At 37.4% G+C, this 14,260-nt stretch overlaps 2 protein-coding genes across 9 annotated transcripts in view; both read left to right on the top strand.

The window, feature by feature from the left end:
- cenpe (centromere protein E) overlaps window positions 1-5,658 on the top strand; it is a 37,249-nt gene extending 31,591 nt beyond the window's left edge. For 6 of the 7 annotated variants that reach the window (XM_049469855.1, XM_049469854.1, XM_049469858.1 and 3 more), the window contains 7 exons: window positions 165-311; window positions 465-577; window positions 1,256-1,353; window positions 1,442-1,553; window positions 2,314-2,579; window positions 4,319-4,375; window positions 5,415-5,658. In XM_049469855.1, the coding sequence (XP_049325812.1) occupies window positions 165-311; window positions 465-577; window positions 1,256-1,353; window positions 1,442-1,553; window positions 2,314-2,579; window positions 4,319-4,375; window positions 5,415-5,542 (921 nt within the window). In that variant the 3' untranslated portion in view covers window positions 5,543-5,658. The remainder of the gene's footprint in view (window positions 1-164; window positions 312-464; window positions 578-1,255; window positions 1,354-1,441; window positions 1,554-2,313; window positions 2,580-4,318; window positions 4,376-5,414) is intronic. The other variant, XM_049469853.1, reaches the window with a different exon arrangement.
- A 1,586-nt stretch (window positions 5,659-7,244) lies between these two features.
- Window positions 7,245-14,260, top strand: part of LOC103031876 (transmembrane protein 255B) — a 47,128-nt gene continuing 40,112 nt past the window's right edge. Inside the window, exons 1-3 of one of the 2 annotated variants that reach the window (XM_022674352.2) lie at window positions 7,245-7,609; window positions 8,375-8,517; window positions 10,347-10,409. In XM_022674352.2, the coding sequence (XP_022530073.1) occupies window positions 7,555-7,609; window positions 8,375-8,517; window positions 10,347-10,409 (261 nt within the window). In that variant the 5' untranslated portion in view covers window positions 7,245-7,554. The remainder of the gene's footprint in view (window positions 7,610-8,374; window positions 8,518-10,346; window positions 10,410-14,260) is intronic. The other variant, XM_049469663.1, reaches the window with a different exon arrangement.

Here is a 14,260-nt window from a genome sequence, read left to right as displayed (position 1 = left end):
AATATCTGGGATTGGCCAATAAGGCTAAAAGGCTACCAGTATTCAGGATTGTCTAAAAAAAACACTGATCAGTACCTAGCAGAATCTTAACAATTATTATAAATTTAATGTAAGGATATTTTGGGATCAGGTTGCTCATTTCAAGCCTGTCTATTGTTTATCAGGTGATTGAGAAGAGAATGGAGGAGTTAAAGGTTCAGGGAGATTCATCCAACCAAAAACATCTCAACATGCTGCAAGAGCTGAGCTCCAATTTAAAGGAGAAGGTGGAGCTCATCCAGAACCTTCAAGCCAAATTGAAAGAGGCTGAGGTACGCAACTAAGTTGGTTGCTGACTCTAGAGAAGATTTATTTGTAAAATAATTGTTTTCCTTTTATTTTTTTATATAGTTAATCTGTATATTTAATGTTTGATTTTTGTTTTTATTGCTATTATTTAATTTCCCCTTTTATCCTACATTCAGGCTCTTGCAAAGACAAAGATGACTCCTAGTGCTGCAGAAATGGAGGCCATGAAGGACAAACTGGTGAAGATGGAGCTCAACCACATTGCTGAAACTACTGGTCATGAAAAAGAGTAAGAGCCCTTGGTCAAAATAAGATATCTTGTCTTTATAAAACTGCCACTGATTTAGTTAAGTAATACTATAGCATGTACTTTTAATTTAAATGAACAATATTTGGTCGTTGAAATTGTGTTGAATTATATTGTACTGAGCTAATTGCAGTACTTTTGAGAGGGGTTTCTGGTTAGTGGTGTTTAAAGTCTTTGCTTTGGTCTTCACTCACTTTTTCAAATATTTTAAATCAAAGGGGCTATTATTGTATCAGCAAAATTATTTTTGTACTATTCCAAGTTTCTTTCTTAAGTTTAAGTACTTTCACACCTACCTTTTTTGGTCTGAGCTTTCAGAATTTTCAGTTTGGTCCAATCACATGGCTGATAAAGACAACAGGGTGTAGTAAAGTTCTTTAGTCCACTAACTGCAGTGTAAAACCAAAACTAACTGGACCAAATAGGGCCTAGGGAACTTTCAAACCTAAAAATCTGGACTATTCACATTTTAAATGTTCTCCAAATAAAGGTTAATAACTTTGAGATGTCTAATTGCTAAAAGTAGATATGTTGCAGTAGTTGAGCCCTTCTGACAGTCATCTAATGGACTGCTAATGCATGAATTAGTGGTGAAGTGATGGTTGTCATTGTCTGTACCCGTACATATGTGCTAATTATTTTTTCTTTGTTACATTTTAGAATAGCACAGTTAACCTCAGTGTTGGAGCACAGAGAAGAGGTAATCCGCAAGCTGAAAGAGACTCTCAGGAAAAGCCAACAGGAGGAAGAGCATTCATGTAAGAGCATTTCTGTGACTTCAGGATCTCCTCAGTATTCATTCAACCTGCTAGTTGTTGATGTTATTTTTTTTTTTATCTTCTGTAGTTATGGAGGGTGAGCAGTCCCATCCCAAAGCTGCCTCCCAACCCAAAGCTGTTGCTTGTCTGAAAGAGAAACAAATTGAGGACCTGGAGAAGAAAAATGCACAATTTGAAAGGTAATTAGGTCATTGTATTTTGATATTTGCCACTATATGTATTGTGACACAAGCAGAAATGTATTGTAATGTGTTAGAACTACTTCACTACTGTACTCAGTACTAAAATGCTGTATGTGTACTCATCATCTCCCACTTCCACTTTTACTTCACTACTTTTACTCAGTTACTTTGTGCTGCATTATTTGTTACTGTACTTTTACTTTCAGAACTTCAGCAGTGCATTTAAGAATAACTTACTTGCAATACTTAAGTACAAAAAAAGTGTATTACTTAGTACTTCCATTTACTGTGTTTTTTCCCTTAAAATCCTTTTTCCCAGAAATCGTCAGTGGGCCTTATAACCCCTTATGTATGAATTCTACCAGTCAGGTTTTAAGGAGCAGTAAAGCCCCTCTGCCGAAGTACAGCGTTATACAGGAATTTCAGTGCAGTTTCCAAGACTGGAGCAATATTAGCATAGACTAACCGTGCTAAGCACTAGCTCTTTTGCTGTTCAGATGAGGTATTATGGTTTACCGGAACACGCAGGGTTACTCAGTGTAGCCGGCCCCCCCCATGTAAACTTTTCTATTTCCTATGAAAATAGAACAGAAAATAGACCTTCATGTAGGTGTGGTGCTTAAAGAACACTTCAGCTGCTACTCAAATCACTTTTTGATGGCATCTTTCTCAAGTTTGGATCTTTAGAATTGTATACATGTCTGAACACAAGTAAGATTTGGGTCATCTTTATTAATTCTTTGTATTTGTATTTCAGCCTTGTGACCAAGCAACAAGAAGAAATTTCAAAATGGAAGAGCAGAGCTTACAAGTTGAGGGAAAGTAAGAAAGAAGCTCCTCAGTCTCCGCGCACTCCGACTAAACGTCAGCCTCCACTGCTGGAAACTGAAGTCAACTCCCCCAAGAAACAGTTCATCGACTCTCCCAAAAGCAAGTTCTTCGATGTGCGCTCTGGGGCAGATCCTTTATCCATCAAATGCCCTAAACAGTTCTTCGATAACTCCAGGCTTGGCACCATGCCAGGTATGTTCATGTAGATTATATATATATATATATATATACAGTGAGTCCAAGAAGTATTTGATCCCTTGCTGATTTTCTTTGTTTGCCCACTAATAAAGACACTATCCTTCTGCACTTTTAATGGTAGATATATTCTAACATGGAGAGACAGAATATCAAGACAAAAATCCAGAATATAATTTTAAAGAATATATTTTAATTAATTTGTATTTCAATGAGGAAAATAAGTATTTGATCCCTCTTGCCAAACACACTCAATACTTAGTGGCTAAGCCTTTGTTTGCAAGCACAGCGGTGAGACGTTTGTTGTAGTTAACCACAAGTTTAGCACACACACCAGGGGGAATTTTGGCCCACTCTTCTTTGCAGATCCTCTCTAAATCATGAAGGTTGGTGGGCTGTCGCTTGGCAACTCTGACCTTCAGCTCCCTCCATAGATTTTCGATCGGATTGAGCTCTGGCGACTGGCTGGGCCACTCCATGACCTTAATGTGATTTTTCTTGAGCCAATCCTTTGCTGTATGTTTAGGGTCGTTATCATGTTGGAAGACCCAACCACGGCCCATTTTCAGATCCCTGGCAGAGGGGAGGAGGTTGTCCCTCAGGATTGTGCAGTACATGGCTCCATCCATCTTCCCAGTGATGCGGTGAAGTAGCCCTGTACCCTTGGCAGAGAAACACCCCCAAAACATTATGCTTCCACCTCCATGCTTGACGGTGGGCACAGTGTTCTTGGGGTCATAGGCAGCATTTTTCTTCCTCCACACATGGCGGGTGGAGTTGAGGCCAAAAAGTTCAATTTTGGTCTCGTCTGACCACAAAACCTTCTCCCAATAACTTGGTTCATCTTTCAAATGATCATTGGCATACTTGAGGCGCGCCTCCACATGTGCTCTCTTCAGCAGGGGTACCTTTCGGGCACTGCAGGATGTGAATCCATTGTTGCGCAAAGTGTTGCCAATTGTTTCCTTGCAAACTGTGGTCCCAGCTGCCTTCAGGTCATTTGCTAACTCCTGCCGAGTGGTTGCAGGACGATTTCTGACCGTTCTCAGCATCATTGCCACCCCATGAGGCGAAATCTTCTTTGGAGCACCGGGCCGAGGTCTGTTGATTGTCATGTTATACTCTTTAAACTTTCTGATAATTGCACCAATAGTTGTTACTTTCACATCCAACACATTACTAATCTTTTTGTAGCCCATTCCAGCTTTGTGAAGGTCAACAATTCTGACTCTGAGGTCCTGTGACAGCTCTTTGGTTTTACCCATGTTGGAGACTTGAAATCTGTGTGATCTGTCTGATTCTGTGGACAGGTGTTTTTCACACAAGTGATTAGTGAGAACAGGTGGCTTCAGGTCAGGTAACAAGTTGATTGGGAGTGTCTAACTGGTCTGTAAAAGCCAGAACTGCTAATGAATACTAAGGGATCAAATACTTATTTCACTCCATGAAATACAAATCAATTAATATATATTCCTTAGATTTATTTTCTGGATTTTCTTTTTAATATTCTGTCTCTCCATGTAAGAATACATCTACCATTAAAAGTATAGAATGATCATGTCTTTATTAGTGGGCCAACGAAGAAAATCAGCAAGGGATCAAATACTTCTTGGACTCACTGTATATATATATATATATATATTTTTTTTTAAACACTCCTTTTTTCTTGCTGTATATGTCCTTGAAAGTATTTTGAAGCAGTGTGCGAATTTGTCCATATGCATTTTTATTATCAGAAATCTCTTGCACACCACCTGATCCAGTTTCAGACTCTTCAGAAAGTGATGATGAGGGTAATATATACTGTGCTTCATTATGTGTCTGTGGTGGTTTTGCACTAAAGATTGCCTGTCACTTGGGTTTGGTTAACATGAGGTACTAACCACTACTTGGATTGGGGGCACAGTAAATGTGGTGTGCTTTTTAAAGTAGAGGGGCACAATACTATTGCAGAGAGAGAGAGAAAGACACAAAGGCAAATAAGTGAGGCATATGTGAATATTGCTAACATTAATATGAGTATGTTTGTATGAGGACTCCCAGCTAAAACATACAGCAGAAGACAAGTCTTTACCAACACACCGCAATCTCGAAGACAAGAAAATATGACTAGGCCTTAATCACCCTCTGTTTCACCAGTTCTGTGATTTGGTCTACAGTAGGTCACTGGGAGACTATGCATTCAGAGCACAAAGATAAGCCACTTTATTTCTACATTTTGGGGCTTTTGGATGAGCGAAATTTGTTCAGAATTATGTTAATCAACATTGCAACAAGGAAGAAACATAGACCTATTATTAAAGCAAAAAGGGTTAACTAAGAACGGCTGCACACAGGGCTGCAAGTCACGTGTATTCCCCAGAGCTGCGTGATTCTCACATTCTGAATTGTGCAACAGTTTGATTTTTTTTACTTTGCAATATAGTTTATCGCGCCATTTCTATATATAAAATAAAAATAGCATTAAAAAAAAAAACGGGCGCCTATGTCATCATTTTCATGAGCCTGATCCGACCCAGCCCAAAGAAAACGGTCGTTCTTGGACAGAGAATCTAAACTCTTGGAAGAGTAAACAGTTCTATTGTTGTGAATAAGCGGTACATTTATAATTAAAAGTTTACCTTTGGAAAACCCCTTTTTTTTTTAAATACTCATTTACAGTTAAATAGCGTACGTCATAACAGTGGTGCAGGTTTTAGAGGGTATCTCATATCATTGTTCACTGTTTAGGTATGTGTATGGGTCTACGGTATGTCTGTTCTTTGTATTAGTTGTAAGTGCTTTTTGTTACACATGTTGATTTTCTGGTGTCTGTTTAAATTGTGTTCTCAGAAGCCGGGTCCAGCGCAGCAGCCGGCTCCAGTGCAGCAGTCAGCTCGGACAGTTGGTGGAAGCTTCCGAACTCCTCTCCACGGAAAGCAAACACTAATGCAGATGCAAACGGCTGTCCAACACAGTGATTTGTCTTGTGTTTTTGTTGGTAATATTAATGTCTGTCCAATGTATGTCCCTTTTTTTTCCATGTCTTAAATCTTTTATTGTCGTAAAATAAACTTAAGTCTTTTAAACTTTTGAATGATATCTTAATTTATTTTGATATCTTATAGAAGTGTAACTGCTACAAAATGTGCAGAGATTAACAGCTTACTTTTCTTTTCTATTTATATATCTTATGATGAATGCAAAATCCTTGGGTGAAATTAGCAGCTTTGGCAGTGGACAACAAAAATCTGGAAAATGCGCTGATCTATGCAATGGGATAAGAGACTGAGTGTATTCTGACCTACCAATTCTGATAATTCGCTAAACAAAATTAGGCAGGTGCATCAATTTGGGCACCAGAAAAATTACATCAATCGTTAGTAGATCCTCCAAATGTTTCCTATATATATCCTATATCATGAGTTCAAAGGAACTGCCCAGAAACAGTACTAGCTCAAAAGGGTGTTTCTACTCAATACTTAGCAAAGGGTCTCTTACTTATGACCATGTGATATTTCAGTTTTTCCTTTTTAATTAATTTGCAAATAAATCAAAATAGGTTGCTGAGAGTACATTTATTGAGAAATAAAATGAACCTTTTTTATTTTAGCAAATGGCTGCAATTAAAGAGTGAAAATTTAAAGGGGTCTGAATACTTTCTTTACCCTTTGTTGGTCAAGGGTCAATGAGCTTACCAAACACATTTTATGTTCCAATAATTAGTGCTAAAGGTATTCAAATCAATAAAACGACAAGGGTGCCCAAATTTATGCACTTGTGCCTAATTTTGTTTAAAGTATTATTGCACACTTTCTTTAAATCAACCTCATTTCACTTCTCAAATATCACTGTTCTTCCGCTGTATGATACATTTAACTGAAATTGCTAATCCAAACAACCATGATTGATTTATAAAGGAAAATCATGAAAATGATCAAGGGTGCCCAAACTTTTTATATATATATATATATATATATATATATATATATATATATATATATATATACCATTTGTAGTTATCATTCCTGTCCAATGAAAGTATCTTCATTTTTGTCGAGTTTTAGTTTATTTACATTATACATTATATCAAAATATATTTATTAACATTGACTTCCATTGAAAAATAAGAAGGTTTTATCTCTCTCTTTTGTAAATGTGCTCTGGAAAAAATTAAGAGACCACTTTAGTTTCTGAATCAGTTTCTCTGATTTTGCTATTTATAGGTATGTTTGAGTAAAATGAACATTGTTTTCACAGTTTTCATGCATCTTGGCATGTTCTCCTCCATCAGTCTTACACACTGCTTTTGGATAACTTTATGCCACTCCTGATGTAAAAATTAAAGCAGTTCAGCTTGGTTTGATGGCTTGTGAGCATCCATCTTCATCTTGATTATATCCCAGAGTTTTTCAATTTGGTAAAATCAAAGAAACTCATTTTTAAGTTTAAGATTAAAACTGAATTAGCTTAACACATTATTACAAAAATAGATGAATGTTACATTTTACTATAAAGTACTTTTTTGTACGTTTTATACCACTGTAAATCAGTCTGCGTCGGGAACAAAAGTACAGAAATGAGCAGTTGGTGAAGAGTTAGTGGAGTTTTTCTCCCTCAGAGGAGATAAACAGAGAGGAGTTTGAGTAATGAAGGGTTTTAATAATTGAGGGGGTGTACTGATCCTCCTCTCTCGGCTCTGTAGCTCATGTTTCTGAGAGTCTCTCTCTCCTGAAGAGCAGTCTGGCTGTTCCTCAGCGCTTCAGTGTTGTAGTTATTGATCAGGGCTGGAGGTGGTTGGTGTGTGTGTATGAGGCTGTAAACTCGATTTCGAAACGGAGTTTCTCTGCTCGGGGAGAGAACAGTCCCGCGGGGAGCTGAGAGCACCGGGAGGGACCGGGTACCGGAGAGTGAGCGGGTTACTGAGCGGAGTCTGGGAGGTGGAGAGTCGGGGCTCTGAGGGGAGAAGCGGCGGAGGAGCGGAGCGGGAGAGATGCAGCAGCAGCCGGTGGCGGTTCAGCCCGCGGCGGACAGCCCGGACCCCGCAGGTCAGTAGCCCATACACACACACACACACACAAACTCTAAATACAGACTTTATATACATGCAGAGTTTCTGTCCAATGAAATACAATTATTTCCATTTTTGGCGGGTTTTAGTTTTAGTCCCTGTGTTTAAAATTACCTGAAATAAACTTCCTTTCTCCCAAAAATATACAACAAAAACATATAAATAAATGGATAAAGGTATAAAGCCCAAGCTTATGATTGTACAGAACATTAGTTGTTCAGGTAAGTTAAGCTGTATATTTATTAAGAATATTAAATTTGCTAAAAAAATAAAAAGATATTTGTAGCTAGCTGCACTTTTTTACGTTGGGAAACTGTTAGCTTAGCTAAATGTCTGAACTTAACTTATACCTTTATACAGCTAAAAGAGACCACCTAAAAATTCTGATTCAGAAACGTATATATATGTAAGATTGGAGTAAATTAAACAATAATCTGGCTCTGGTCATGGTGCAAATTAAGAAGAGTGTCCATTTTTTATGTATTTGCACATTCTATACTGTTGCTATTGTGTTTGTGGCCATTGCAGTGATGCTGAAATGATGCTGAATGATAACTTTTTTCCCTTTTTGTAAAACTACAGAACTAAAAAATGAGAACATTATATTTTCTATCTAGACAATACTTTTTCTAGTGACAAAAACAGCACAATTAAGGTTAATTGTTTATATACAGCTTTGTTAGATGATCTAAGCTTTTGCACAGGGCTGTATATTAATGTGTTGTTCTGATTGTGCCCACAGAGCAGTACACGAAGCGGCGTCGGACAGCGTTATGGTGCACCGTGGCCTTGCTCGTGCTGTCCATCATCGTGCTGGTGATTGGGCTCCTGTCTGCCACTCGCACTGGCAATGTAACAGTGGCTGGGTACTACCCTGGCATCATAGTGAGTACCATCTTTTAATCTTGTGACAAGGAGACACATTTGGCAGTGTTTGTGTACACAGTTTCATCAGTTTAATGGACACAGCTGTCTGTATTCACTTATATAAAGTGTGACTACTTTCTGGCTTCAGTAAGAATTTAAAGTAAGGATTGTGTGGTGTTTGTGAGAGATTAGGGGTCAGAATATGCTGCTGTCTTTATGAAAATAACTCAATATAGAAATTTGAGGCTTAACACTTTAACCCCTTAAAATCCCATGACCCGTATACGGGCTACAGGAGTAGGTGATAAAACAAAAATCTTTGATTTGCAGTAAAATAAGTGATTTACATTCTGAAAATTTGAGGGCTTTAAAATCTCCTACAGGACACTTGGAGAAGCTGCATGTTTTCTCTCAACTTAATAATCTAGATCAGTAATCAATACAAATTCTGCAGGTTTATAAATAGATGACAAACATAATGAAACTAAAGGTTTAGAGAACTCTTTGATTTGCATTCAGGAAAATATTGATTTTAAAATGAATTTCAGAAAAGAGTCAATTTTAAGGTTTTATTCGATATATTTTGACATTAGCAGATTTACTTAAATATTTGTATATTTTCTATTACGCTTACAATTATGCTTTTCAGTAATGTTTCTTACCAAACATGAAAGCTTTTTATGTGATGCTTTAATAGAAATCTTCAAGATTTAGTGGTGTAATATCAGTTGACAATTAACAAAAATCCTTGCCTATTAAACAGCCAGCTTATTATTCAATTATTCAATCCAATATCCTCCATTTTTTTAATTTTGCTTTTTTTCCCAGAGGTTATTTTTGGAAAGTTTTTTGCTCTGTGTGAAACTTTGCTCTACATACATGTAATGCATGTAAAAAACACCATGCATTCGAAATTGTAGGCTGCATCCAGGTGAGCTGAATTTCTCAGCCGGTACGCCATTGAAGGCTGTTCCAAACTGATGTATCCTTTGTACATAGTTGAGAAATACAGCCAAGATTTAGAGTGATTTAAAGGACGCACCTGCTGTATCCAAAATTTTAGCACAATCTTTTGATATGCTGGAACATTGAGTTCCTTCCACTTGAACTAGGAGCCAAACAAACCCCTGAATAACAACCCCACACCTTAATCCCCCCTCTAAACTTTACACATGGCACAATGCAGTCAGACAAGTACTGTTCTTTTGGCAACAACCCAACCCAGTCTCATCCATCGGATTGCCAGATGGAGAACTGTGATTCGAACTCTGGAGAGTCATAAGTAGGGGGTGTAAAAACACCAGATGAAAAAAATTAACCTGTGACTTTTAATATTTTGCATTTGTACATAAAATATTGCTCTCAAGCTTAATTTTTTTAAGTTTTTTTCTTCTTGGAATTAACGTTGTACTCACACACTATGCGCATTGCCTGAGGCTGCTCTTTTTGTTTAAGTGACGTTTTTGCGCCAAGTGTACAAAGGGGTGGATTTAAAAGTTTGGGCGCGGGGTCAGGTCATCTCCCTCAACAAATGCTATTGGCTGATATCTTCAGATTTTCAGCTGAAAGCTGGTCTGACTGTGCCAGTGAACGGATCTTTCCAGGCACTGAAGCCGTATTAGAAAACACAAACCCAAAAAGTGTCCAAGTTTAAAAAAGTGGTGAAAATGGTGATGAAAATGTGTAATGTTTATATTCAGTGTTCAATAATTATTTCTTTAAAATTGGAACACATGAAACTCTCTGGAAATAAAGCTTAAGGTTTAAATAAAATGTTAACAGTCAGACGGTTAATAAATAAATGAGTGTATTTATAATATCTTAACTCTTTTTGTGTTTTATCCTAGCTGAGCTTTGGAACGTTCCTGGGTATAGTTGGGCTGAACGTGGTGGAGAATCGCAGACCCATGGTGAGTAGCAGCTGTTGTTCTGTTCTCTATTCATCCATAATCATTTTTTATTTATTATAAAGATTTCTCATCAGATAGTAGTGTTAAAAGAATGATTTTCTGCCTCACTCATCTACATGAAAATGATTTTGCATTGATATACTGATTCATTTAAATTAAAATGGCAAAAGTCACAAACCTATATTAAAGCCCAAAAGATAACTAAATACCGTGATATACCGTGAAACCGCCAGAATCTTGAAAAGTAGTGTGATATGCATTTTTGGCCATACCGCCCAGCACTACTATCAATGAACATCTTTTTGTTGGTCTATTTTCATACATAAGACGCACTGGACTATAAGGCGCATTTTAAGCGACACTAGTAAGGAACAAGGGTGTCGCACAGTAATCTACACAAATTTCTCTCCTAAAAACTGTTTATTTGGGTGAGTAAAGTGCTTCTGTTTATTTACAGTAAGCTTTGATTTCCAATAATTAGCGTGGTTTAGCGCTAGCCACGGTTAGCAGTGCTTAGCGCTAGTAAATTCCATCCGACAGCACTACACTGAGGAACCCTGTCAGCTAGTGGTTTGTCTCACGTAGCTTGTTTAAACACAGCAAACACGCAGACTACAGTCCAATATACTCAAAGAGCTAGTGCTGCGTGTAGCGGCTAATGCTAATACACCTCAGTATTATGGTCTAAAAACTATATGAACCACTAGTTTGCTTTATATTCGAAGCAGGACCCCACAAAACAATCAGAATTTGATAATACTTTGATGTTTGTGTTTATTTTTGGCTCAGATTGATGACAGAAAAGATTGTGTTGCACAATGAAAGAACAGGAGGGGATCTGATTGCAAACAAATGTCATTTTTACCTTGGAATACACAACAAATAAAATTACTGTCTAAATGGGCCTCGATTTGTCAGGTGTCCAATCTGAGGTGCGGTCAGTTCTGCAGCCTGTGATTGGCTGAAAGCTTCGGAGGGGGAAAGGAAAATTGCGTTAGCATTGGTGAATGACTGGATTTCCCAGAAAAGTCTTGATGCTCAGGTTGCAGCAGTCATGTGTCCTCCGAGTGAGGTGACTGTAAACAGGGTACATTTACAGCCTACAGTCTACAGATAGATATAACCACTGGCTCTTTTAAATACACCATATGGGACACCTGCTTATTCAAAGTTTCTTCTAAACTTAGGGGTATTAATACCTGCTTAATACCTGTTGGATAAATTGTCTCTACTGTCCAGGAAAAGCATTGCTGTGAGGATCTGATAGCATTCATAACAAGGCCTTTAGTAACATCAGGTGTTACTAAGTATTGGAGGGAGCATCCATCTCCATCTTTCCAGAGAAAGCAGTTCTTTGGAACGATTATGGAAAGATGCAGTTCTTTTTCCACTTCTCCATAGCTTATTACTGGGGGGCTTTATACTCTTCTAACCCACACATGGCTTTAGACATGGTGCCACAAGGTTCATGTTTATCTGCTTCAGAGAGTCCTTTTCTATTTGCAGTATTTCTCCACAGATACTATACAAGCTATATCAGCAATATGTGCTACTTAAAATAGCTTAATAAATTAACTAGAAAGAGTGTTCACAAAGATTTTGAAATTCAGTGTAGTTAATTCAGATTTGTTTTTTATTAAATGAAAAAAATAATTTGGTTTTAATAATTGTTTTCTTGGATTCTAAGTGACTAAGTGAATTCACCACAGTTGCTTGTTTTATTACATATCTAACAATTAATGAATTAAAAGGAATTGGAAATTGCCAGCAGAGGAGTAAAATGTAGATACCCATTATTTTTACTTTTTTTGATTTTTTTTGTTCTTGTATTTGTTTTAAGAGGTAAAAATGGTAAAGTTTTTTTTTTACCCCTTATAATTTCTTATATTTTCCAAACACTGGATATGATTTCCCCATTATGTAGTGCTTACAGCTGAATTTGGACAAACCTTCTCATTCAATGTTTTTGTTTATTTATTTTCCTACATTGTAAATGAATACTGAAGTCATTCAGACACATAGGAAATCATGTAGCAACTTAAAAGTGTTAAACAAACCAAAATACTCTGTGAAGCTTTTAGGTGGGCTATTGTCTAAGGGTGTCATTAAACAGCTTTCCATTTCTTTGAATGGGGAGGGACCTACCAAGATTACCATTTCAGAAACATATTTTAAATTAAATCACTGATAAAATGTGATAAAACCCCCATGTACAGTTTGCAGTGTTAGGCTTGATGATAATGCACATAAAATAGAGTTTCTCGGCTTGTAGTGGATACTGTACATGCACAGATTTCTACAGCAAGGAGAGCTTCCCCAGCAAGGAGAGCACACTGACTCTACACCGCTCTCGGCACAACCGTCCAGCTGATTGGCTCTTTTTGTTGAAGGGCAGGACTTTATCCTTGAATGGACACCATGATTAGTGTTACGAGAACTCCCATTCATACTGCAGTCAGCGGCTGGTCTCCTCATTAATAACGTCTCTGATGGCGTGGTCTTGCTGTTATTACATTTGTTCCGGCAGGGTCAGCGATGCGGTCAGTAAGGATGGTGCTTTGCTGTCGGGGACGCACAAAGGAGCTTTGCCGTTCACACTACATTAATAATGTGGTCACATGAGTCTCTGAACTCATCTGAATGTGGTTTGAGTGATCGGATTACGATGCATCCCAGAGATATATTGTGTTCTGTTCACACCTGTGCTGACCACTTATGATCAGATTAGATCAGAACACCCAATGCCAACAAGCAAAACTCCTCCAAGCAGTAATATTTGCTACACATGTATCATATTTGCAAATTATGTCCCACATAGCAGTTGGCTTTTAGTCTGACTGACCACATGTGGGAACGTTTGCGTTTGCCTAACTGGACATGGGTGAGGCTCTGGTGATGGCTCGGAAACCACGGTTCTCCTGGAGTTTACAAAAGGAGGAAAAACTGGTGGAGCTGTGGAGTGAGCAAAAGTGTTTCTTTGATGTGTCTTCCCATTTATACCACGACAGAGTGAAAAATATATTAATGTTTTATAAAAAAAAATTTATTCATAAAATTTTATTTGAAAATAATCTCAGAAAGAAGTAAGACACCACTTAAAATTATAAGTTTCTTTGATTTTACCAAATTAAAAACCTCTGAAATATAATCAAGAGGAAGACGGATGATTACAAGCCATCAAACCAAGCTGAACTGCTTGAATTTTTTTGCATCAGGAGTGGCATAAAGTTATCCAAAAGCAGTGTGTAAGACTGGTGGAGGAGAACATACGAAGATGCATGAAAACTGTGATTAAAAACCAGGGTTATTTCACCAAATATTGATTTCTGAACTCTTAAAACTTTATAAATATGAACTTGTTTTCTTTGCCTTATTTGAGGTCTGAAAACTTTAAATTTTTTTTATTTCAGCCATTTCTTATTTTCTGCAAATAAATGCTCTAAATTTTCATTTGAAAATTGGGAGAAATGTTGTCCGTAGTTTATAGAATAAAACAACAATGTTCATTTTACTCAAACATATACACTGGAGCACACTATGCGTACTGTTAAGAGTAAAGTAACCTGCTAGGTTACACACACACACACACACATATATATATACACACACAGAGAATATCCTCTTACTTCGGATAGTAAGAAATGCAGGCCAACGTCAGCAGCCTTCCGTTGTCACCTCAGTAACAGAGTTGTCTTTTATTAATTAATAATGACTGGTATTGGTGTAACTCGAATTGCCCTATCACTGTGTCATTCCTCTCTCTAGTCACACAAAAGTTACACTAAGCAGCGGTGATGCACAAAGCTGACGAAAATGGTTCTAATATTGTCACAGAATTAATAAATCAGTCA

The sequence above is a fragment of the Astyanax mexicanus genome, chromosome 21 (assembly GCF_023375975.1).
Source record: "Astyanax mexicanus isolate ESR-SI-001 chromosome 21, AstMex3_surface, whole genome shotgun sequence".
Lineage (NCBI taxonomy): Eukaryota > Metazoa > Chordata > Actinopteri > Characiformes > Acestrorhamphidae > Astyanax > Astyanax mexicanus.
The sequence above is the reverse complement of the archived record's forward strand: the minus strand, read 5'-3'. Positions and strand labels throughout refer to the sequence as shown.